The sequence below is a fragment of the Camelina sativa genome, chromosome 14 (genome assembly GCF_030686135.1).
Source record: "Camelina sativa cultivar CO46 ecotype springtype chromosome 14, ASM3068613v1".
Classification (NCBI taxonomy): Eukaryota; Viridiplantae; Streptophyta; class Magnoliopsida; order Brassicales; family Brassicaceae; genus Camelina; species Camelina sativa.
The window spans coordinates 32521582-32543617 of NC_141893.1; the positions used below are offsets into that span (position 1 = coordinate 32521582).

General features: G+C 37.1%; 6 protein-coding genes and 2 non-coding genes across 12 annotated transcripts; 2 read left to right on the forward strand and 6 right to left on the reverse strand.

The window, feature by feature from the left end:
* Positions 1-5: 5 nt before the first annotated feature.
* Positions 6-2353, reverse strand: LOC104742867 (uncharacterized). The gene is made up of 3 exons (XM_010463938.3): positions 1419-2353; positions 465-582; positions 6-370 (listed from the first exon to the last, which is right to left on the reverse strand). The coding sequence occupies exons 1-3, from the start codon at positions 2015-2017 to the stop codon at positions 140-142; spliced, it is 948 nt and encodes a 315-aa protein (XP_010462240.1). The 5' UTR covers positions 2018-2353; the 3' UTR covers positions 6-139.
* Positions 2302-2400, reverse strand: LOC147928923 (U6 spliceosomal RNA). Its single transcript, XR_015581153.1, has one exon. It is a non-coding gene; the product is annotated as a U6 spliceosomal RNA (small nuclear RNA).
* A 144-nt stretch (positions 2401-2544) lies between these two features.
* LOC147928924 (U6 spliceosomal RNA) lies at positions 2545-2645 on the reverse strand. The gene has a single exon (XR_015581142.1). It is a non-coding gene; the product is annotated as a U6 spliceosomal RNA (small nuclear RNA).
* A 1400-nt stretch (positions 2646-4045) lies between these two features.
* On the forward strand, positions 4046-7762 carry LOC104742869 (mechanosensitive ion channel protein 4). Its single transcript, XM_010463939.3, has 5 exons — positions 4046-6301; positions 6389-6512; positions 6596-6889; positions 6985-7187; positions 7270-7762. Exons 1-5 carry the CDS (start codon positions 4578-4580, stop codon positions 7571-7573), a joined length of 2649 nt encoding a protein of 882 aa, XP_010462241.1. The 5' UTR covers positions 4046-4577; the 3' UTR covers positions 7574-7762.
* Positions 7763-7945: 183 nt separating this feature from the next.
* Positions 7946-10824, forward strand: LOC104742871 (E3 ubiquitin-protein ligase CCNB1IP1 homolog). Of its 3 annotated transcripts, none has more exons than XM_087484470.1 (10): positions 7946-8126; positions 8226-8319; positions 8922-9029; positions 9122-9194; positions 9286-9331; positions 9438-9468; positions 9664-9919; positions 10000-10169; positions 10298-10532; positions 10624-10824. In XM_087484470.1, exons 3-10 carry the CDS (start codon positions 8960-8962, stop codon positions 10628-10630), a joined length of 888 nt encoding a protein of 295 aa, XP_087340596.1. In that variant the 5' UTR covers positions 7946-8126; positions 8226-8319; positions 8922-8959; the 3' UTR covers positions 10631-10824. The 3 variants fall into 3 exon arrangements, with proteins under 3 accessions (XP_087340596.1, XP_087340594.1, XP_087340595.1); XM_087484468.1 differs by having other exon boundaries at positions 8014-8126; positions 10268-10532; XM_087484469.1 differs by lacking the exon at positions 10624-10824 and having other exon boundaries at positions 8033-8126; positions 10268-10536.
* Positions 10763-13659, reverse strand: LOC104742870 (trifunctional UDP-glucose 4,6-dehydratase/UDP-4-keto-6-deoxy-D-glucose 3,5-epimerase/UDP-4-keto-L-rhamnose-reductase RHM2). The gene is made up of 3 exons (XM_010463940.3): positions 13336-13659; positions 11494-13066; positions 10763-11417 (listed from the first exon to the last, which is right to left on the reverse strand). The coding sequence occupies exons 2-3, from the start codon at positions 13054-13056 to the stop codon at positions 10974-10976; spliced, it is 2007 nt and encodes a 668-aa protein (XP_010462242.2). The 5' UTR covers positions 13057-13066; positions 13336-13659; the 3' UTR covers positions 10763-10973.
* Positions 13660-14629: 970 nt separating this feature from the next.
* On the reverse strand, positions 14630-18513 carry LOC104742872 (mitogen-activated protein kinase 18). Of its 3 annotated transcripts, XM_010463947.2 has the most exons (10): positions 18058-18513; positions 17404-17812; positions 17174-17301; positions 17001-17060; positions 16501-16650; positions 16257-16412; positions 15937-16148; positions 15686-15787; positions 15299-15474; positions 14630-15214 (listed from the first exon to the last, which is right to left on the reverse strand). In XM_010463947.2, exons 1-10 carry the CDS (start codon positions 18079-18081, stop codon positions 14778-14780), a joined length of 1854 nt encoding a protein of 617 aa, XP_010462249.1. In that variant the 5' UTR covers positions 18082-18513; the 3' UTR covers positions 14630-14777. The 3 variants fall into 3 exon arrangements, 2 of the variants coding, with proteins under 2 accessions (XP_010462249.1, XP_087339800.1); XR_015579685.1 differs by lacking the exon at positions 14630-15214 and having other exon boundaries at positions 15337-15474; positions 15561-15787; XM_087483674.1 differs by lacking the exons at positions 17001-17060; positions 17174-17301; positions 17404-17812; positions 18058-18513 and adding an exon at positions 16762-16805.
* A 1961-nt stretch (positions 18514-20474) lies between these two features.
* LOC104742874 (fatty-acid-binding protein 3, chloroplastic-like) lies at positions 20475-22002 on the reverse strand. Its single transcript, XM_010463949.3, has 5 exons — positions 21774-22002; positions 21472-21576; positions 21154-21309; positions 20850-21064; positions 20475-20753 (listed from the first exon to the last, which is right to left on the reverse strand). The coding sequence occupies exons 1-5, from the start codon at positions 22000-22002 to the stop codon at positions 20595-20597; spliced, it is 864 nt and encodes a 287-aa protein (XP_010462251.1). The 3' UTR covers positions 20475-20594.
* Positions 22003-22036: the final 34 nt, after the last annotated feature.

Consider the following 22036-nt stretch of genomic DNA (forward strand, 5'->3'; position numbering starts at 1 on the left):
TCTGATAATACGTGAAAACAGAACCAAGTATTATCGGATCTGTACCCTTAACTTTTGCAAGTAAAAGTGGGAGTGAAGACTTCTAAACAATAGTCCTTTTTTTGTTCTACTACAAACAAATCTTTGATAAGGTTATAACTCATGCGAGAGGAGTACAGATAGTTCGGCTTAAGTTCTGAATCTCTGTCAGCAATCTTGCGACTGAGTCTTGTACCTCTTGAGGAACTTGTAGCTTTGGATGAGTCAAGTCTAATGGATATAGTGTGATGACTTTCATCACAACAGACAAGTGCAAGTGCTTTGTTTTGCCATCCCATACACTCTGGTTTGGAAACTTGCACTTCTCTTTTAACACGCATTTATTGCACACCTATTATGCAACAAAAAAAGACTTGGTTAGATACAGTTGGGGAGTTGCAAAATGAGATAAAGACAGTGTAGTGAGTGTGTATGCATAAGCTTACATTATTCTCATGGATATCAAAAAAGTTGCGCAATGTTTTAGCAGCGAATACTGCCCTTTTTTCCACACTCGGGCAACCAAAGAGCACAATCTTCTTCAGGTCACTACCTGATAACCACCTGCATGTTAAATCTGAGGTTATGGAAAGCAGTAGAAACAATAAGATGATAGAATCAATTTCAAATTACCTAGCTAGGTAAGGGGAGAATAAAACGCTGCAGGGATTAAGGCAATCAAGACCATACATTTGAGGCATATACGAATGTATTAATCACTTCTTACATCATAATTTCTCTACCAATGGACAACTAGCCTATGATCGAGACACAAGACATCAATTCATCACAAAGGTTCCTCACTAGTCCTTCCAATAGAGCTAGCAGCACAAATGAAAAGCGTACCGAGACGTTTTCACCTAAACATGCCCAAGTTTGTCATCAGAGACCCATGAAGATGAACATTTCAACAAACATTTCTCTAAACGAAACCTAATCATTATCCATCAGTTATCCAAACAACAATTTAACTAAGGGCAAATAAAATGCTGCAGGGTAAGGCAATCAAGACCATACACAAGATTCTAAAACTCAACAGTCGACAAATAATTCCATTGAAAATATCTACAAATGTATTAATCAATTCTTTCATCAGAAAATCTCAATCAATGCTACAACTAGCCTATGATCGAACCACAAGAACTCAATTCATCACAAAAGATTCCTCCTTCCTTAAGAACTAGCATTGAAACCCCTCATTTTCCAACCCCAACCTATACTCCCCAAGAAATGTTACATATATAACAATGCAAACTCTAGAAGGTGTCGCAAACGAACTGGCAGAACTGGATACTGACATGAACATTTTCTCAAAACGAAGCGTAAGATGTAGTTGTAACAATCCAACAGAACAAAACACAATATATTATCAACCAATATACAAGTAAAAAGATTCTTACTTTGCTATTTCCTGGTAATCCTTTCCAAATCTTTCAGCAGCAAACTTAACAAAAGTTCTAGAATACTCTTCATTAAGATTCCCCATATTCAACTTTTCTCCAGTGATAAAATTAGCCTTGTTCAAATACCCTTCGTTATGCAGAAGCCTCACAAACGACACCATCTCTATAGGAAGCTCCTTATAAACCCTAATCACATCCTCTTGTTCCCGACTACGTTTCTTTACCTCTTTCTTCTCTTCTTCGTCACCATTAAACAACTTGTAAAGATTATCATGCCTTTTCTCAGTTTGCTCCGATGTCACAACCTTCTGTTTCTTCTGTCTCACAGGTTCAGATTTCTTCAGTTCTATGAGTTTCCTCTCCAATTCCAAAAGCTTCCTCTTCAATTCGTTGCCTTGTTCTTCTTCTTCGATTTCGCTAGTTTCTGGTCTGGGTCTCAATCCAACAGCCTCTTCGAAGAAAACAGAGAGTGGCTTCTTATGAGCTTCCGAAGTTAAGGTTCTGGAGACAATCAAAGGCGAGACGCACTGTGGTTTCTTCAAGAGAGTCTTAAACAAAGTTTGGTTTTTGAGAATTGATTTCAGCACAGCAGCCATGGCAAACTTGAGAAATCAACCAAAATAGGAAATTTAGTAGCTTCACTGAATAATAGTAGTAATCAATAACAATAAGCCCGCCATTGAAGCTCCTGAGATGAGATCTTCTCTAGAGAGTGACGGGAAAGGGTTTAGAGAGGCTCTTGTAAGGAAGAGAGAGAGAGTAAACGATTCTCTAAACCGGTATAATAGTATTAGATTACATATAACCAAACCGGTTTCCGGTTATTGTAGATTTGTACCGGAAAATGTGAAGAAGAACCGATCTCGGAAAATTTTCAAAAAAAAATTTGGACCAACTCTCGAATATACCGTGTCATCCTTGCACAGGGGCATGCTAATATTTTCTGTATCGTTCCAATTTTAGTGAAGGTGACAATCACATTGTCGACTCTGATGATGAATAAAACACTCGATTAAAACACTCGAGTGAGCCCAATAAGATAATTTACTCAGGCCCGGTACCCAGTTGATTTAGATTTGTACCGGGAAATATGAAGAACCGATCTTGAAAAATTTTCAATAAAAAAAATTTGGACCAATTCTCGAGTAAAGAGTGTCATCCTTGCACATGGGCTATGCTAATCTTCTCTGTATTGTTCCAATTTTTAGTGAAGGTGACAATCACATTGTCGTCTCTAAAGATATATAAAACACTCGGTTAACTAGTAAGATCTGCGATGTGGGACATAAGAAAGAACGAGGTTTGAAATTGGGCTATTTTAGTAAATTCAGTGACCCCAATGAGTAATTTTTACTCAGGCCCGTTTAGGTATGAGAAGATCGATATTTTTACCGGTTTAATCATAGACACTGAAATTAACCATTGTATTTATCTATTTTACAAAACATCTACAGTAGAACCTCTATAAATTAATACTCGGTAAATTAATAATCTCTATAAATTAATAATATTCTCTAATTCCAAGTTGGAACTAATGTAATTTTAGATACTATTCGATAATATAATAAAATAATAATTGTTTTGAAAATCTTTTATAAATATATGGTTCCTTCAATAATATAAATTAATAATTATATAAAATTATCTAAATATATGTATATATATACACATTAATTTTTATTAGAATTTATTTTTAATATTTTTACTATATAAAAAATTTTGAGTGTTATTTTCAAAACATGATAATTGTAATTTTTCTTGGAATTGATTTTATAAAAATATTAGTTATAACGATTAAATCTTATTTTTGATTTTTTTTACCAAATTAGGAAAATCTCTTTATAAATTAATAATTATTAATTTATCGAGAAATTAAAACCTCTATAAATCAATAGATTTTTATGGTCCCAACATTATTAATTTATAGAGGTTTTATTGTAGCTCGTTGTTGGACGAAAACAATAAATGATTTGGTTTCTTACACTTTTCCTAAAAAAGAAAAAAAAATCTAGGAAATCTTTATAAGAATCTTGGATCATTTCACATGCATCAACCAGCTTTTTAATTTATTTTCTTATCACATGTATCAAACTGTTTTCTTCTGATCATGCATTTATATTGTTCTTTCTAATAATTTTCTAATTATATCTGGCCAGTAATAATTTTATAATTGTATCTGGCCAGTAATAATTTTCTAATTATATTATTAGACAAATTATAAGATATGTAAATACAAATTCTTAGGTGGCCAATCTTGTTGAACCATGTGTGTCTGTTCACGTTAGCTAAATAAGCTGCATTTTTGTGTCCAGATTGACCTGCCGTTTTTATCAAAAAAGGTGTCATTTTCGTGTCGTTTTCTACATTGTTTTGAATTAGGTCTCTCCCTTTTGTTTATACGCCGCACAAAACCAAAAATTTAAATTAAAAACTATGAAGCAGACCAAACCTTAGCCAACCACGTGGCTGACTCACAAACCATTAGTTTAATTCATTTATCACCTCTGCGCCGTGAGATCTCACCACGTAAGCTAGTTTTACCAATTCAGATAGGTTTATTTATTTACTTGTAATGGTTATTACAAACAATTTTTATTACTTGTTCAACTGCTTCCTTTCTGGACACTGAACATGGCCCCCATTTTTTTTTCTCTTTCAACAATTTAAAAATTCTAGATAGCTTCCAAGTTCCAACACCGTTTTGTGTTACTTTTGACTTTTAATTGTCTACTTATTTAAATTTTTTTCCGCAATTTGATAGTGAGCGCAAGACACGAGTCTCTGTATCGGTCTGAGTAGGTACGTAACGCAGTCGTGAACTGTTTTTTAATGGTTCGGAAGCGGAAAAAAGAAAAATGATAAATATCACCTGGTCCATTACTCCATGTTCGTCTTATTCCCATACCAATACCAAATAAAATAGTAATCTTTTTCTTATCTAGGCTGAAACATTGTCCTTTAGCCTCAGGCGAGATCATCACAATCTCACATGGTTCAACATTATCAAGAAATACAAAACCTAATTAAAAAGATTTAAATATCCTTCATTACTTGTAGAAATCAAGAATCAACTTTTCTTTTTCCTCTTTCTATCTCTTTTAAAGAAACCAAACTTTTTAATACTACAAGACCAGAAAGTTTTGGTTCTTTTCAAACATGGCTGTTGATTCGACTGATCAACGGCGAGAGTTTGTTGTCAAGATCGATGGTGAAGACAATGGTGATCCCGAAAAGTTTTGGAGAGAGTCAAGCATTAACTTCTGGCATGATGATGATAAGAATAACAGTAAACCACCACCGGGAGGGCAAGAAGACGACGGAAGCTTTGATTTCAGGCGGCGGAGTAGTGACAAACCTCCAGAGGAGCCAGATCCACCGTCGAAGCTCATCAATCAATTCCTCAACAAGCAAAAAGCTTCCGGCGATGAAATATCTCTCGACATGGAAGCTAACATGCCTGAGCTTCAGAGCAACACGATTTCTCCGGCACGTGTACCGACGGTTTCCGGTTCTGCGTCACCGGTAACGGCGACGGCGAATAACGGAACCGTTGATGCGATTAGACGGAGGCAGAACAGGGTCACGCTTTCTCCGTCTGTTAAAGATAGTGATAGTAGCGACGAAGATGAAAACAGAGTAGATGAATCAGAGGTTGTCAAGTGTAGCTCAAACAGATCGACGATGAGGACCAAGACTTTGATGAAGACGAAGACGAGATCTAGATTGATGGATCCTCCGACTCCGACGTATCCGGAGATGGTTTCTGGTCGGACTCCAAAGTCCGCGAATTTAAAACCCGGTTTTAGTGGGAGAAACACTAAACCGGGAACTCCTAACCAGGGAGGAGCCATGGATTTGGAAGAAGAGGACGATCCGTTTTCGGAGGAGGATCTACCGGAAGGTTTTAGGAAGGAGAAGATTTGTGTTTGGGTTATCATGGAGTGGATTTTTCTGATTCTGATCATTGCTGGTTTGATTTGTAGCCTAGTGATACCTTACTTGCGCGGCAAGACACTTTGGGACCTAGCTCTGTGGAAATGGGACGTGATGATTCTTGTGTTGATATGTGGGAGATTGGTTTCGAGTTGGTTTGTGAAGCTATTCGTCTACTTCGTTGAGAGCAATTTCCTTTGGAGGAAAAAGGTTTTGTATTTCGTTTACGGGATTCGAAAGCCGGTACAAAACTGTCTCTGGCTAGGGCTTGTGTTGATCGCGTGGCATTTCTTGTTCGACAAGAAAGTCGAAAGAGAGATGCGAAGCACAGTGCTCAAGTATGTGACTAAAGTATTAATCTGTTTACTCGTTGGTGTTATTTTCTGGCTCATAAAGACTTTACTGGTTAAAGTTCTTGCTTCTTCTTTCCATATGAGTACTTACTTCGATCGGATTCAAGAATCGTTGTTTACTCAATATGTGATTGAGACTCTCTCGGGACCTCCTCGAGTTGAGATTCATATAGAAGAGGAGAAAGTGGCAAACGATGTAAATACCTTGGAGATAGTTGGACGTAAGCTATCTCCTCTAGGTCCAAAGGCAGTTTCTTCTTCACCACAAGTGACCATTGGAAGCGGAAGGATGCAGAAGAGTCCGAGCAGAGTCGGGAAAAGTCCGGTGCTATCGCGGTCTGGTTCTAAGAAAGAAGGAGAGGACGAAGGGATAAGGATCGATCACTTGCAGAGAATGAATACTAAAAACGTATCGGCTTGGAAAATGAAGAGACTGATGAATGTTATAAGAAAAGGAACTCTTTCTACTTTGGATGAACAGATACAAGACACAACGACTCACGAAGATGATAAAGCCACACAGATCCGAAGCGAGTTCGAAGCAAAACTTGCAGCGAGGAAGATTTTTCAGAATGTTGCTGAGCCTGGATCCAGGTATAAATATATACATTAACATGTTTGATTATATGTTGTTTGTTAAGATCAAGATTAAAAACAGAGGATTTTTTTTTCCGGTCTTAGGTACATATATATAGAAGACTTTATGCGTTTTCTGTCTGAAGATGAGTCAGAAAGAGCCATGGGTCTCTTTGAAGGAGCTTCTGAAAGTCACAAAATCAGCAAATCTTGTCTGAAGAATTGGGTGGTAAGTACTTAGTTTTAAATTCAAATATATCAAAAGCTTTCTTACTTATGAAAATGATACTAAATTCTTCTATATTTCTTTAGGTTAATGCCTTTAGAGAACGAAGAGCACTAGCTTTAACTTTAAACGATACCAAAACAGCAGTGAACAGGCTTCATCGAATCATCGATGTTTTGGTCGGCATTGTGATTTTAATCATCTGGCTTCTCATTCTCGGAATCGCTACAACCAAGTTCTTGCTTGTCATAAGCTCTCAGCTTCTTCTTGTAGTCTTTGTGTTTGGGAATTCATGTAAAACCATCTTTGAAGCTGTCATCTTCGTCTTCGTTATGCATCCATTTGATGTAGGTGACAGGTGTGAAATAGACGGTGTCCAGGTATGTTCCATAAATCTCTGTTTCTGCATTTAGGCAACTCAAAATACTTCAAGAAGGAGCTAATTCTCTGTTTTTTTTCTTTTTTGTATGTATAGTTGATTGTGGAAGAGATGAACATTTTGACTACTGTCTTTCTTCGATTTGATAATCAGAAGATTGTATATCCAAACAGTCTTCTCGGCACAAAACCTATCGCTAACTATTACCGCAGTCCGGATATGCAAGATGCCATTGAGTTCTTTGTCCATATAGCAACTCCACCTGAAAAGACAACCGCCCTAAAACAGAGGATACTCAGGTTAGAAGCTTAAAACCCTTAAATCATAAACTTCGATAAAACATTGCCTGATATCAATACTTTTGCGTTTGTGTTAATGCAGCTATGTGGATAACAAGAAGGACCATTGGTATCCATCGCCGATGATTGTGTTCAGAGATATGTGTGGATTGAACACTATAAAGATCGCAATGTGGCCAACGCATAAGATGAATCATCAAGATATGGGAGAGAGATATGTGAGGAGGGGTCAGTTACTTGAAGAGATTGGTAGATTATGCAGAGAATTGGATATTGAATACCGGTTATATCCTATTAACATCAACGTCAAAAGTCTTCCTGCTGCTACTCCCATCACTTCTGACCGCATGCCTCCGAGCTGGAATCAACAACAACGCGGTGTTTGAAGTTTTGGAAAATTTTGAGTTTTGGTGTTTGTATTTGCATTTCTTTCTCTTTTATTGTTTTTTAAGAACTTGAGGATTATTCATTTACATTGTGAAAGAGGATACCTTTTTTTTTTTTTTTTGTATAGCTGTGTTTGATTTGTTATCGTCACCAGTCACCACGGAATAAAAAGCTTAGGCATTTGAATTTTTAGTTCTTTCTTTTTTTTTTTGGACAAACTTGAATTTTTAGTTCTGTATGCTGTTTTTTACCTTTTTTGGGTGTAGAGAGGCTAGTAAACTCCAATCAGAGTCTGGCCATACATAAGCTTTGTGAGAGCGACGTCGTTTGGTTGATATATCATAACCTTGAATCGAGCGTCGTCGTTTCGTATACATTTTTTTTTTTGGGCTATCATACTGATTCATACACAAGCTTTTAGCAGAGTACGACGTCGTTTAAGATTATATTATCTGCTCACAGCGCTGAAGTCATCATTTTCTACTGCCCATTATTTCTGGAAATTTGAAATCTTCGTTTCTCGCGCCGCCATTGAAATCGAGAGAGTGAGAGGTTACGATCCTTGTGTTTTTCTATCGTATTTTCATCTTTTGTCTTCTTCGATTCTCTAGTTTTGAGATCCTTGACTTGTTTTTTGATGATCTTCTTCAGATTACGTCAGATCGGTGAGCTTAATCGCCGTCAATTTGTTCTTCTTCCTCGCTCTGTGCGATGCGTTCTCTTTATCGCTCTATCAAAATCGAAGGTTAGCTTCTTCAAATGCTTCTTAGATCTTCACATTTCTGCTACGATTTCGTTTGTAGACTTAAGATTTTTTATCCAATTTCGAGGTTTGTGTCAATCTCAAATCGTTGAAATCAGTAAAACCTATTTGTCTCCGATTTTGAAAAAACTCCCATATATTAGTCGGAATCTGTTAGGTTGAGTTCATCTGTATTGTGGAATCCCTAATTTCAGTTCTTCTGCAAGTCAAAAAGTTTGCGAATCTTCAAAATCGGCCCCGTAATCTCTACTTTCGCGATGATTTTATTTGCTCATCTCTGGAATCTGTGCAGTTTATCCCCAATTTCTAGGGTTTCTGTTTTTGAAAATCGTTTATAAGCCTTCCTGAAGTCAAGATTATCATAGTGACCATAAGTTTTGAAACTCGTTATATTGCTTTGTACGAATTCGTGTTTGCAATGTAAAAAATTTCAGCAGTTGGAAATTGGAATGAATGAAGCTTAGTTAAAATCTGTATATTGTATATGGAAGTTTATTGGTGAATTCAACGAATTTAGTTCTCTAGAACAATGGAAGTTTCAATTAGAGCTCTTCAGCTCGTTTGATATGAATTTTAATTTGCAGGTGCTTAGCAGCTTGAGATACTTAAATTAGAGGTTGACATGAGATGCAATGCGTGCTGGAGGGATTTGGAGGGCAGGGCCATTTCCACTACCTGCGGTCATCTATTATGTATCCAATCTACACTTTTCTTTTGCGTACCTGTTTGTGTTCTTTAGCAACACTTGTGAGTTTGAATAAGATGACCTTAACACTATGAAAAGGCACTGAAGATGCCAGCAAGATTCTCAGTAATGATGGGGCATGTCCCATTTGTGATCAAGTACTCTCCAAGAGGTAAATCTTCCCTAAGCTACTTGCTTAGTTTCAGTTTAGCCTTGGTCACCTTATATTCTACTTGACTGTTTGGCTTTATCTTTCATCTTAGTCTAATGAAACCTGTGGATATCAATCCAAATGAAGAATGGATAAATGTAAGTGTTTGAGTTGGAATATATGCAAGGATACTATAATATTTCTTCTTTTCCAGTTTTCAATATTCCCATCTCACATCTCCTCATTGTTTACCTGTGTTATCAGATGGCGATGGCTGGAATTTCTCCACAAATACGTATCCTTTTCATAAACGTAGTCCATTTCACTCTTATTAGAATTTTTCAGTTGCAAAAATGTCTCTCTGTATTTGAAATCTAAACTCAATGCTATAATTTTTACCATCAACTGACTGTGCCTTTTGCGTTTGTGTGAGTTGATAAAACAACAGTTTAAGGTTCAAGGACCTCCTGTTTTTCTTAACTGAATTTAGTGATGAAGAGTGCATACCGAAGTGTAATGTTTTACATCGTCCAAAGGGACTTAGAGATGCAGTACAAGATGAATAGAGTTGTCGCACAGTGTCGTCAGAAATGTGAAGGTATGCAAGCAAAGTTTAGCGAGAAAATGGAGCAGGTGCATACAGCATACCAGAAGATGGGTAAGAGGTGTCAGATGATGGAGCAAGAGGTAGAAAACTTGACCAAGGATAAGCAAGAGCTCCAAGAGAAGTTCTCTGAGAAATCAAGGTCAGTAACCTAAGATACGTATTTGTTATCCTGGTTCTGCTCCCTATAACAAGGTACCTTAATTGTGTTTTAATTACCAGACAGAAGAGGAAGCTTGATGAGATGTATGACCAGCTAAGAAGTGAGTATGAGTCAGTGAAACGTACAGCCATCCAACCAGCAAACAACTTCTACCCCCGACACCAAGAACCCGATTTTTTCTCAAACCCAGCAGTTAACATGATGGAGAACAGAGAGCCCGTTCGCAAAGGTTAATTAACAACACTATATCTGTGCTTGAACTTAGTGATCTTATGATTCTGAGTCTTGGTTATATATCTCCATATCAAGTTGACTTATTTCCTGCAGACCGGTCGTTTTTCTCTCCTGCAACACCAGGGCCTAAAGATGAGATATGGCCAGCAAGACAGAACAGTTCAAACTCAGGTCCGTTCGACATCTCCACTGACTCACCCGCGATTCCATCCGATCTTGGAAACAGAAGAGCAGGAGGAGGTCATCCTGTATATGGTGGTGGTGGTGGCACTTCTAATCCCCAATCAACTCTAAGAAACCTTATTCTCTCCCCTATTAAACGCTCTCAGCTCTCTCGTTCTCGCCCTCAACTGTTCACGTAAGCAAACTAGAACCTTAGAAATAGACCAAATTCACATCAGGTACATGGGTTTGTTCTAAAAACAACTTGTTGTTGCTTCTCTTCGCAGGCTATAGCTTAAGGATCAAGTTCAAGTGTTCTCAAACTGCCTTGGTGGAAGCCCTAATGGCCACAACCAGTAAGTGACTACGTTTTTATAATAACCTGTCTGTCTTAGTAAGTAAAATTCTGAGAAAAAAATTGTAGGATTTGAGAAAAAGAAAAACTCTCGTCTATATAAATAATAATGGTAAATCATATTTTAGTAGAATCAGTATAGTGAAACTACCTACAAGGATCATAAGACGATGAGTAAAATATAAAAAGATATTTCTGTTGAAAGAAAAGGCAAAAAGTAAAAAAAGAGAAACAGTTTAAAAGTAAGCACTTGTGGCGAAGAGTGTGATGTTCATTGAAGGCTCAGTTTCTCTTGTTTGGTTCAAAGACGTATTTGATCAGTGACTCTTTAATGGATAGCATCTCTGGGAACTCCTTGCTTAGTTTTACTCCATCCATTTCATTGTTGCTTCGAGCAGCAACAATGACCTTTGCTTGTTCTTCCAATGTGAAGTTGGACCATTTAAAACCTGGCTCGATGTAATTCTTGTACATCTCCAGTATCTCATTGTGGCTCACCACCCCCGGGTTGGTGAAGTTCCATATCCCTCTTAGGTTTCTTTTCGCCATCTCGATGGAGATCGGGAGAAGCTCGTCCAGTACGGTCATGCTGTTAGGGATGTTCACCACTTTGTTGTAGCGCGAGATCTTCGTGATGAAGTTTCTTGGGTTGTTTAGGTCTGAGGAGATTGGCATCCGGACTCTCAAGGTACATACATTGTCATATTCTCTCAAAAGCTCCTCAACCTGGTGGAAAAACAGAGCAATTATGAACAAAGACACTTGTGGCTATTGAGAACATTAATAAGGTGTACAATATTACCATGGCTTTGGTTTTCGAGTAGAAAGAACCAAAGAAGTTCGGCTTGTCTTCTTCCTTGAAACCTATACCCGAACCCTCAGGATGTGCAGCGTCATACTCAAATATGCAACCCGTGGCGAAGTTCATCATCAGGAGATCATTCTCTCTGCAAACATCAGCTAGAGTCAAAGTACCAGCGACATTTACGCGAATGGTCTCTGGTTTGTGAGATTCACACCAGTCAACATTAGGTCTTCCGGTTAAACCAGCAGCATTAAACACATGAGTAGGTTTGATGCTACGAATATCCGCAATGAGAGAAGCTCTATCCTCCAAACGTCCTTTTCCATACTCATATGTAATCCCTTGCTTCTCACATAGTTTCCCTAAAAGACCACCAAGCCAACCAGTCTTACCATAAATCAAAAACTTCAAGAAAGCTTTGTCACCAGAACCACCACTCTTAGGTGTTACAACCGTAAATGTCTGGACCGTATTGCTTGACGCATCTTTCTTCTCACTGGAGCCATCGGAAAGTCTTCCACCAGGCATCATAAGCATTCTTGGATGAGGAAGCAAAGCTCCAGAAACATCACCCCACCACTCAGGATTCTCAGTGTACCAGTCCATTGTCTTCTTCAATCCATCTTCCCACGCGGTTCGCTCTTGCCATCCCAATTTCTTCAGCTTCTGGTCATCAAGGAAGTACCTTTGATCGTTAAATGGTCGGTTCTCCACAAACTGAATGCTTGACTCAGGGTCTTTCCCAAAAAGTTTGCAGATGTCTCTGGCCACATCGATCACTCTCCTTTCTCTCTTTGTCCCGATATTGTAGACGTGACCGATTTCTCCTTTGTGAAGAACAACCTCAAACGCCTCAGCAACGTCTTCGCAGTATAAGTAACTCCTGACATTAGATCCATCCCCGTGGATAGGAAGCGGCTTCCCACTCATAGCCAACAACATGAACTTAGGAATCATTTTTTCAGGAAACTGGTTAGGGCCATAAACATTGTTCCCACGAGTTGTAATGACAGGCAGTCCATATGATCTACCATAAGCCATCACAAGCATCTCAGCACCGGCCTTAGTGGCTGAGTATGGATTAGTCGGTAACAGCTGAGAAGCCTCATGGTTTCCTACAGCAGCATCCTCATCGGTTTCTCCATAGACTTCATCGGTACTCACATGGATAAACCTCCTGATCTGTCCTGTAACTTTACAGGCTTCCAAAAGAACATGAGTACCATAGATATTGTTCTTGGTAAACTCAAAGCTATTACCAAAAGAGTTATCAACATGGGTTTGAGCAGCAAAATGCATAATGGTGTCGATGCTCTCAGTGATGAGAAGGTAGTTAACGAGATCATCACTAGCAATATCTCCTTTCACAAACTTGAAGTTTGGAGAAGAGAAGGAAGGATCGAGATTCTTCAGATCTGAACAGTAATCAAGCTTGTCCAAGACAACGATCTTGTAATCAGGATAGCTGCGGATTAATCTGTTGGCAACATGAGAAGCAATGAATCCAGCAGCTCCAGTGATGAGAATGTTCTTTGGCGTATACGTAGTAGTATCACCCATCTTTTGAAATCTGCAGAACATGTCACAGCATCATCATATGGGAAAAAAACTCAGAACGGATCATCATATTCAAATGAAAAAAGGAAATCAGATCCAGATCCAAATTCAGCAAACAAAACAGATCTTAGACTAACAAAAACGAACAACATTTCCGTATGGGATCATAAACAGACATGGCAAGCAGATCAATTATGGTTACTCACGTACAACATTTCACAAGCTTAGCTTAAGAAAGCATTATTAGAAACAGAAAAGAGAGAGAGAAACAATTTCACGTACCAGACACAATTCAGGTTAGAAGCAGATAGACCCAAGAGAAGAAGATCTTAAGAGAAACTTTCACCTAGAGAATAATAGAGAGACAGAGATAGTAAAAGAAAAAAAGATCAAACGCAAGAAACAGTAGAGAGAGGAAGGAGAAAGAAGAAGAAGAAGAAGAGAGGGAATCTACGGTCTACGGTGCGTCTCTCAACACTGCGCCTCTTATATTGTGAGACAGTTACGGAGAACCGTAGGAGCGTATGTACGAATTTACCCTTACTTGTCTTTAGATATTACGGATTTCACGTGAGCCTAGCGTCCGACATTAATAAACTCATGTCTTTTCTTCTTTTTTTCCTTTTTTTGTTTTGTTTTGCTTTGTTTTTCAACGTAAATGTGATTCTTCTATTGTCTCCTACCAAAATAAGACATTCAAATAATTGAAAATGGAATAAAAATTTGACAAGTAAATATATTTGATTTTTTCCTGACCCAAAAAATATATTTTGCATTATTTTCCAAATTATATTCCCTAACAGAAATTAACATATAAATTGTTTATTTTTTTTATGTAAAAGGTTAATTTTGGTAATTAATTATAGCCCCTAGTTTGTTTTATGTTTGTGATGTAACGTACATATGTCAGTTCAAAAATTTAATTACTTGATTAAAAAGATAACTACATGTCAACCTGAGATTTAATATCAGTTCAACCAAACAAAGAAACCTGCGATTAAAACATAACGGATCATTCAATGCCAGATGCTTAATGTCACCGTCACGTAACGAAATAATTTGATTTGCTTCTTTTTTAAGTTAATAAAATTAAATAGAGCACATTTACATGTTTGTTAAAGGGGACAATTAAAAAATCAGAAAGTGAGTTTGGTTATTATTAGTAAATGGACCTTTGTTTAATGGGTGATGTTGGTAAACATAGTCCTTTCTCTCATTGTAACCATTGAATAAAACTGACTAATTATAATATGCAAAAGAGTGGTTTACGTAGGAGAACAATCTAAGGACCAACGATTTTTGTTTTTACTTCCACATTCATCGGCCAAATTTTGTCTATATCAACCAAAACAAGACCAGATTTTCAAATAATCAGAGAGATTCCAAAATTGTTGTAGACTAATGGGACCGATTAAGAAGTTTAAGAAGTATATAATCACCACCATCTTCTTGTCTACGGTGAACTACGCTTATGGTAAATTCAAAGATTATGGAGCCAACAAGATAACCGAAACAATCACCGGGACCGACCCCCAATCAGACTAAAAAAATCCAAGGCCGATCTTGTTCTCGTGAGTTACAAAACTAAAAGTTTTTATTATATCATTGCCGCAACATAGTTTTGAATCAGAGCCTGACTGAATAATACTTACATAAAAACTAGAGAGACCAGGATCACCTGGTGGAGAAACTGATGTGGTTAAAGATCTGTCTGTAAATGTTTTCTATGATGCTGCTCCGTAACTAATTGTGCCTATGTTCCGGTGTGCTGCTACTGCAACCGCTGCTGCTCCAGCTGGACCAAACTGCGATTGTGCTTGCAACAGCTTAGCATCAATGGCCATCTGCGTGTTGTTGTTGTTGTTTAATTGATCTATCTTGGCGAGCTGTGGTTGGATGTAAGGGTTTGGCTGGTTCATCATCTCAACGTCCGTTTGGTTAGTTGTAGCAGCTGGCGGTACAGTGGGACTGAACTGAGGAACAGAAGTTTGTGGTTTTGGCTGAAAAGAAGAAGCTTCTACGTTGCGGTTCACTGGGTTTGTCATGGTGTTTGGCCGGAAGTAACAGTGTGGAGATGATACCTCGCTTCTGAAATAAGCTTCTTTGAGGTTCCTACCACTCTCATAAGATACAGACGATTCTGCAACACGACCTGGTCTACCTGTAATTACACACAGTGGTACAATTGGTTAAAAGTCTATTAACTTTTAGAAAATTATATTTAGTAATGCGGGTGAGGTTTTACCCGATGGCGGTACTCTCGGTGGAGGCCCAATAGATTTAGTAGGATATGTGGAAGTTGATGGATGCCCTGCAGAAGTAACTTCATTTCTTGAAGGGTCAAAAGAAACACGTCTACTCTCTGTTGCGCTCAAGTTGGGTTGAATGGTAGAATGGACTACACTTGAGTGAACCGTAGACCTGTGAAAAACAATAAGATCCATTAGAAGAGTATCATATGCTTCACAAATGTTATGCCATAAGAAGAGCAAAAAAGAATTATCAACTTCCATAAGAAGAGTAGAGAACAGATGAAAGCTTGCGTATGGTTTTGGACCATGGACCATATGCTTAGAAAATGCTATGCCGCAACATAACTCCACAGTTGACATGCATGGAATGAAAAAACTACCGAGGAAGTGATGCGTGTTTCCTATCGAGAGGTATGACCGGCCCATTTCTGCTACTATTTTCCTCTAAGTAAGTGAACTGCTGCCTAAGATGTCCAATGGCACTGCAAGTGAAAAAGTCAAAACAAGCACGAAAAGTTAGAAGCAGGCGATTTGACATACATCAAAGGTTTGAGATGAATTCAAAGGGAGAAAAAAAAAGAAGAGTGTTTCATTTGGCGAATAATAGTAAAAGGTAGAGAGAAAATAAAACCTTGGATATACAAAATTAGATCCCTCTGAGCCGCTCATATAGTCCTTGAGCAACTGAGGATGGTATTCCAGTATTTCTCTGTATATTAATTCTCTAATGTCGTCCTTCGTCAGTCTTCTTCTCTCAAATTCAAACTCCATCTTCGATATTGGCTGACTTGAAGGCTCTCTTTCAACCTTAGAAAGACCCTTGAAGTAAGGATCAGCCAATGCCTATCCGAATTTCAAAAACAGAAAAGCTAGCAAAGTCAGCAAAGATACACAAACGAACCAAAGCGAAACAAATATCTAATAACAAAGTGGCAATGACAGAAGAGAGACCTCTGCAGCAGTGGGTCGGTCCTTTGGATCGAAAGCCAACAGCCTCTGCAAAAGACGGAGTGCTGAAGGATCTGCTTTGGAGAATTTTTGCGAGAAGGTGACAGGATTTTTCTTCCTCATTTCGGTCAAGTATTTTCTAGCTTTATCATTTCGAACCTGTATCAGAGATATAGTTTGTTAGCTATACAGTTCAGTATATAAATATATGTTGCCAGTGAATGTGAAGCAGACAAAGGAATCATACTCCAGAAATTGTTTCTGATTTTGGTGTGCCAAGAAGATCAGTAATCAACTCCAACTGATGAACAACACTTTTCCCCGGAAACAATGGCTTCCCTGTTAGTAACTCTGCAAAAATGCATCCAATGCTCCAAACGTCGATAGCTGGAGTATACTGCAAAATAATAATGACTGTAAATCAGACTGAGGAAAAAAAAATTCCATAATATGAAGTTGCATATGCAAAACAAAAACACTCAATGAACATAACCTGATACAAGGTTACCTGATTCACAGATTTTCAACTTCCGGGAGAGTTCAAAGTCATCCCTGAACAAGAATTATTTTAATATCCCACTGGGGCACAACTCTATACTTATTCAAGTACCATCAAATATCAGCTATTTCTTTTAACACTATTCTGCAGATATTCTACAGCAAACACTATTTCTGTACATAAGACCTAAAGCATAGACAACTAGTGCGCATAAAAAAAACGTGTTTCAAGTCCACAGTAACACATACCTTTGAAAAAAATGATCCACAGAGCTCAGGTGCTCTATACCATCTTGTGGCAACATAGTCCTGCATCCAGTTTAAATGAAGCAAAAGGAAAGGTCAAACACACAAAAGTGGGGACAGTATTAAAGAGAAAGTTGAACAGTTAGCAAACAAAAGGTTTCCATGAGGCTGCTAACCGTCCAAAAGACTGTTGTAGGCGTATCATTGAAAGATGCTCTCGCCAATCCAAAGTCACAAACTTTCAACTTGCAGTTTGCATTTGCCAGTATATTCTTTGGCTTAAGGTCACGATGATAAACATTAGCTACACCCAGTAAACAAAAAAAACATTACAGTTAATTACAACCAGACAGGTAAAAAACACAAGCTGCGGATCTCAAGTCTTAATCAATGAAACGTATTGCACCTGTATGCATAAACTTCAAGGCACGAAGCATCTGATAAAGGAAAAACTGGTGGTGTTCACGAGTCAAATCATTATTAGCTTTAATAACTTGATGAAGATCTGATTCCATGAGTTCAAACACAACATAAATGTCTTTAAACTCCCTCTTAGAAGGAGGCAGCATAATGCTTTTGATTTCCACTATGTCAGGATGCCGTAGAAGCCTAAGAATCTTCACCTCACGGAGAATCCGAAGCGCATCAGAGATATGTTCAAAGACATCATTAATCTTCTTGATAGCCACTTTCTCTCCAGTATGTGTATCAATCGCTGCACACACAACTCCATAGCTTCCTTTACCGATAACTTCGAGAATCCGATACCTGTTAGCATCACCATACTCTGTGAAAAACTCCATCTCTTTCGTCCCCTGGTGAATCAACAAAAGAAAAAAAAAACTTTTATAAGAATCCAGTAAAGCTTATCCACAAACTCAAATAAATAGAAAGATAAAGACTTTATTTTTTTGCTCATGCAACTAATCATCCTTATTGGTATTGGAAAAGGAAAGCAATTTTGGTTATTTATGAAGAAAAAAGATAAAGACTTTATTCTATATTTATGCCAAAGCCATGATTGAGAGAGAGAGAGAGAGAGAGAGCAAGAGACTCTAACCTTCTTCACTTGATTTTGTTGCATCGTCTTCAAATTTATCAACTTGAATCGAAAAACACAAAATACGGAAACAGAAAACTCAACCCTTCGATATAATCTCAGAAATCACGAAGAAAAATCGCAAATTTTCTTATACCAGAAATCAAAATCTCGATTGGCTTTTTCGAAAAGTTAAAAGAAGAAACCCTAATTTGCTAAAAGTCTCAAAACCGAACGAACTCTAATCAAGACTTAGTAAGAAGAGAGAGCAGAGCAGAACAAAAACAAAAAAGAAGACCTAGATCCAGCAGCAATCGTAGAAGAAGAAGAAGAAGAAGAGACGAGAGAGAAAGAGGAAGAGAGAGAGAAGGAGGATTTTAAAAGCTGAGATTTTTTTTTGGTTTGTTTTGAGTTCACGTTTTTTTTAGTAAAAAGACATAAATATCCTCTTTTGTTTTGGTGTTAGATAGAAAGAACGAAAGATTTGATGAGATTTTTTAAAAATAGTATGTAATATTTATATTTTATATGTTATATTGAACTAAATAGCATTAAATTGTAAATTCAAACCGATATATAATTTTGTTCTAATTGTAAAATCTAAATCCTAACTATCTTATTTGTGAACCCAAACCGACATATAATTTTTTTCTAATTGTAAAATCTACACTCTAACTATTTCATTTGTGAACCCAAATCAACATATAATTCCGTTATAATTGTAAAATCTAAATCTTAACCATCTCATTTGTGAACCCAAACTGACATAGAATTTCGTTCTAACTGTAAAATCTAAACCCTAACCATTTCATTTGTAAATCCAAACCGACATATAATTTCGTTTAAAAAAAAATAACATAATATTTAAACAAATAATATGTAATATATGAAATGGGTATAAATGTAATTTTATTTGAAAAGAGAGAATTCTCTCTAGCAACCAATATATAATTGTGGTATTTTTTTAATTATGTTCTGTTTTGTGTTATCTATTCCATATTCCCGTACTTTAATTGGGTACTGGGTGTGACTAAATCCCAGATGATTGGCAGTTTCGTTATTACTTGACAACTTTGAGGGTAAACATTTGTTTTGAGTAGACGACCTTTTTTTGAAAATGACTCACATTGGTTAAAGAGCAAAGAAGACACCTGTTGCTGGACTTGGACCGTTTTTTTATTTTTCTTTAGTTCCGATTTTGACCCCTATCTTATTTTTTAAATTTTAATCGTAGCCACTCTTTTTCTCAAGTGGTCAATTTAACCCCCCCCCCCACGTGATAGGAATGAATCTATATATATATTATCAACAATATCTAGTCAATTCTCTTAATTGTTTGGCTGTCAAAAAAAGATTGCAATCAACATTTGGGTAATGTCATAGTCTTTGCTAGAAGTAATTCGTGTGGAAACTGAAGGTATATATAGTATATGTCAATGTTGATGATATTCGCATATGTCAATTTCACACCATTTGGCGTTTTTTATTTATTGAAAAGATCAAACAATTAGTCTCTGTGTGGTTCATATTAAAAGTTTTATCACAAGAGGGGGCAATCAATCCACACAAAAAAAGGTTTAATATTATACTATCTGATCTTTGATTGAATTTGAAGAAAAAGAAGTATATCAAGATTTTATTGTTGTAATTGAGAAGGCATTCAAACATGTGAATGAGTTGCAAAGCTGGTCCTATCTAATTTAGATCAGGCTCTACATAATAAGACAATATAACCTGCATGCATCACGTTATTATCTGTTGTATAATAATTAGCTACTGATTTAACTGTTTCTTAGTAATAATTTTCAAAAATATGAAATATAAAATGCATTCACATTTCAACAGAAGGGAACGAAATATTACCACTCTCATCACATGAATGAATCATGCTTTTTTTTCTTTCTGTGTCCCTTTTTTTTTAAGAGTTTTGACTGGAGGAGCCAATATCTATTTCCACTAAGCAGATTTATTTTGTTTTCTTTATTTGTGTTACATATTATTTAAAAGACTGTGAGCCAAATATAAAGATGGGAAAACAAAAGGGGTCAACCATAACCAAAATAATACTAAATTTTTTGTGCAAGTGATATATTCTAGTAGTAGTGTTGATGAGAATAAAGAGACAATACATGTGGTAAAGGGCACACCAAGAAAACAACTCACTTCCTCAACTTGCCTCCAAACCATATGATTTCATTCACCTTTTCTTGTCCTCCACCACAATCATATTTATTTCCCATTGTAGAAACTATAATACTGACTTACACTTCCAAATTTTTAATTCTTACCTAACTTCCACCTGTTTGGCTCACTATTTTTGGACTACATGTAAAATTAGGGGATCAAAACCCATTTTTTTTTAGTTTAGTTTGCTTCTATACCATGTAAAAACAAATAGGTAATACTTAGATGACTATGCTCTCAAGTTTCACATGAGATTTCGAGTATTAAATTACTTCTTGTTGGCTAATAGAATCTAGTTAAGAAGATAAAAACATAAACAGAGACTAACACATTACAAGATTCATGATATACAACTACAATATGATACTTTACTTTCACACAAGGGTCATAGCTAATTGGTTCGCCACTGAGGATTTCAATGTAGGAGAAACTGGAGAATCTCCAAAGAACACATCGAACAGGGCAGATGTAACACTGCCTGACTCGATCGTAGCATCCACATCCGTTGGCAATCCTCCCGAAGAAACAGAAACCTAACAAAAGAGCAAGCAAACTATAAAAGATCCGAGTGGAGAAAAAAAAAAAAAAAGGAATTCAACTAGCCAAAGCCTCAAAAAAAATGTGCTTACAAGCATTTTAGAAGGGTTGATCCAAGTCAAGAGTATGAGACTTCCTTTGTTGAGAGATCTGCTTTGGAAGATCCCGCGGAATGTAGAGAGAGCGGTAGTATCCTCAGAAGATGGAGATTTGATTCTCGGTGAGATGGCTTCATCCAATGCATCCCAGAAGGTTTTACCATCAACATCTCTCACGAGAACAATCTGCAACGATTTCTCTGCTTGAGCTGCATCGATGAGAGGAAGAAGACTTAAGACAGAGAGAGGGAGATCAATTATGGATGAAGTAAAGCTATCATCTTTAGCAATTCCTTACTTTGAAAAATGGAACTAAACAGTGATGAATCTCTTTGGATCTCATCAGCAGATCGACCTTTCCAAGCGCTTAACCCGCTCAGGATAGATTCATTCACATAATAACCCGCAGCATAGACTTTGACCCCAATGATAGCAAACTTTTTCTCCCTAAACCCTGAAAACATTGATGCATATTCATAAACAGATCCATCAAAGGAAGTCTCAGAGCAACTTTAGAAGCATTTCATATACAGAGAATCAGAGATGTATAATAAAATCTTTGACAAAGATAGCATTTTTGAAGCTAAAGATGCAGATATGAATGATGAAAACTAACCAGTGCCAAGCAAAGACAACGAGCTTGAACAACCAGGTAATGTCACTGATCTCTGAAACTTCACGCTTGTAGCCGTTTCTTCAGCGTACTCCTCTGCATTTCCAACTACAAAAGCCACACAGACCAAAATGAAACTGGGTGAATTAAAACTCAAATTGCATTCAAATTTGTTCTTTTTGTTTTCTAAAAGAAAGAATCACAATGATTGATTAACCCTAAACTCCAAAAGCAAACTCAACTACAAATTTCAAATCAAATTCTGTTTTTTCCCTGAAAGACAACCACAAAGGTTTAACCTTTACCTGAAGAAGCGGCGGATTTTACGATCCCACGAGATTTTTCACCACAATGTAGCTTTCTGACCACCAAAGAATTGCCTTTTTGAGAAGGGTAAATCGAAAGAGAAGAAACGCAGTTCCTTGTTTGAAGAACCCGATTCGAGAACTTTCCGGGAAAATGGTGAATGGGTTCAGCATTAGTGCGCAGAGAGGCACACATTGCTGATGGAACCGCTGCAATAATCCCGTCCATCTTCAAAACTCCGGCGATGAGTCCTAAGTGTTTT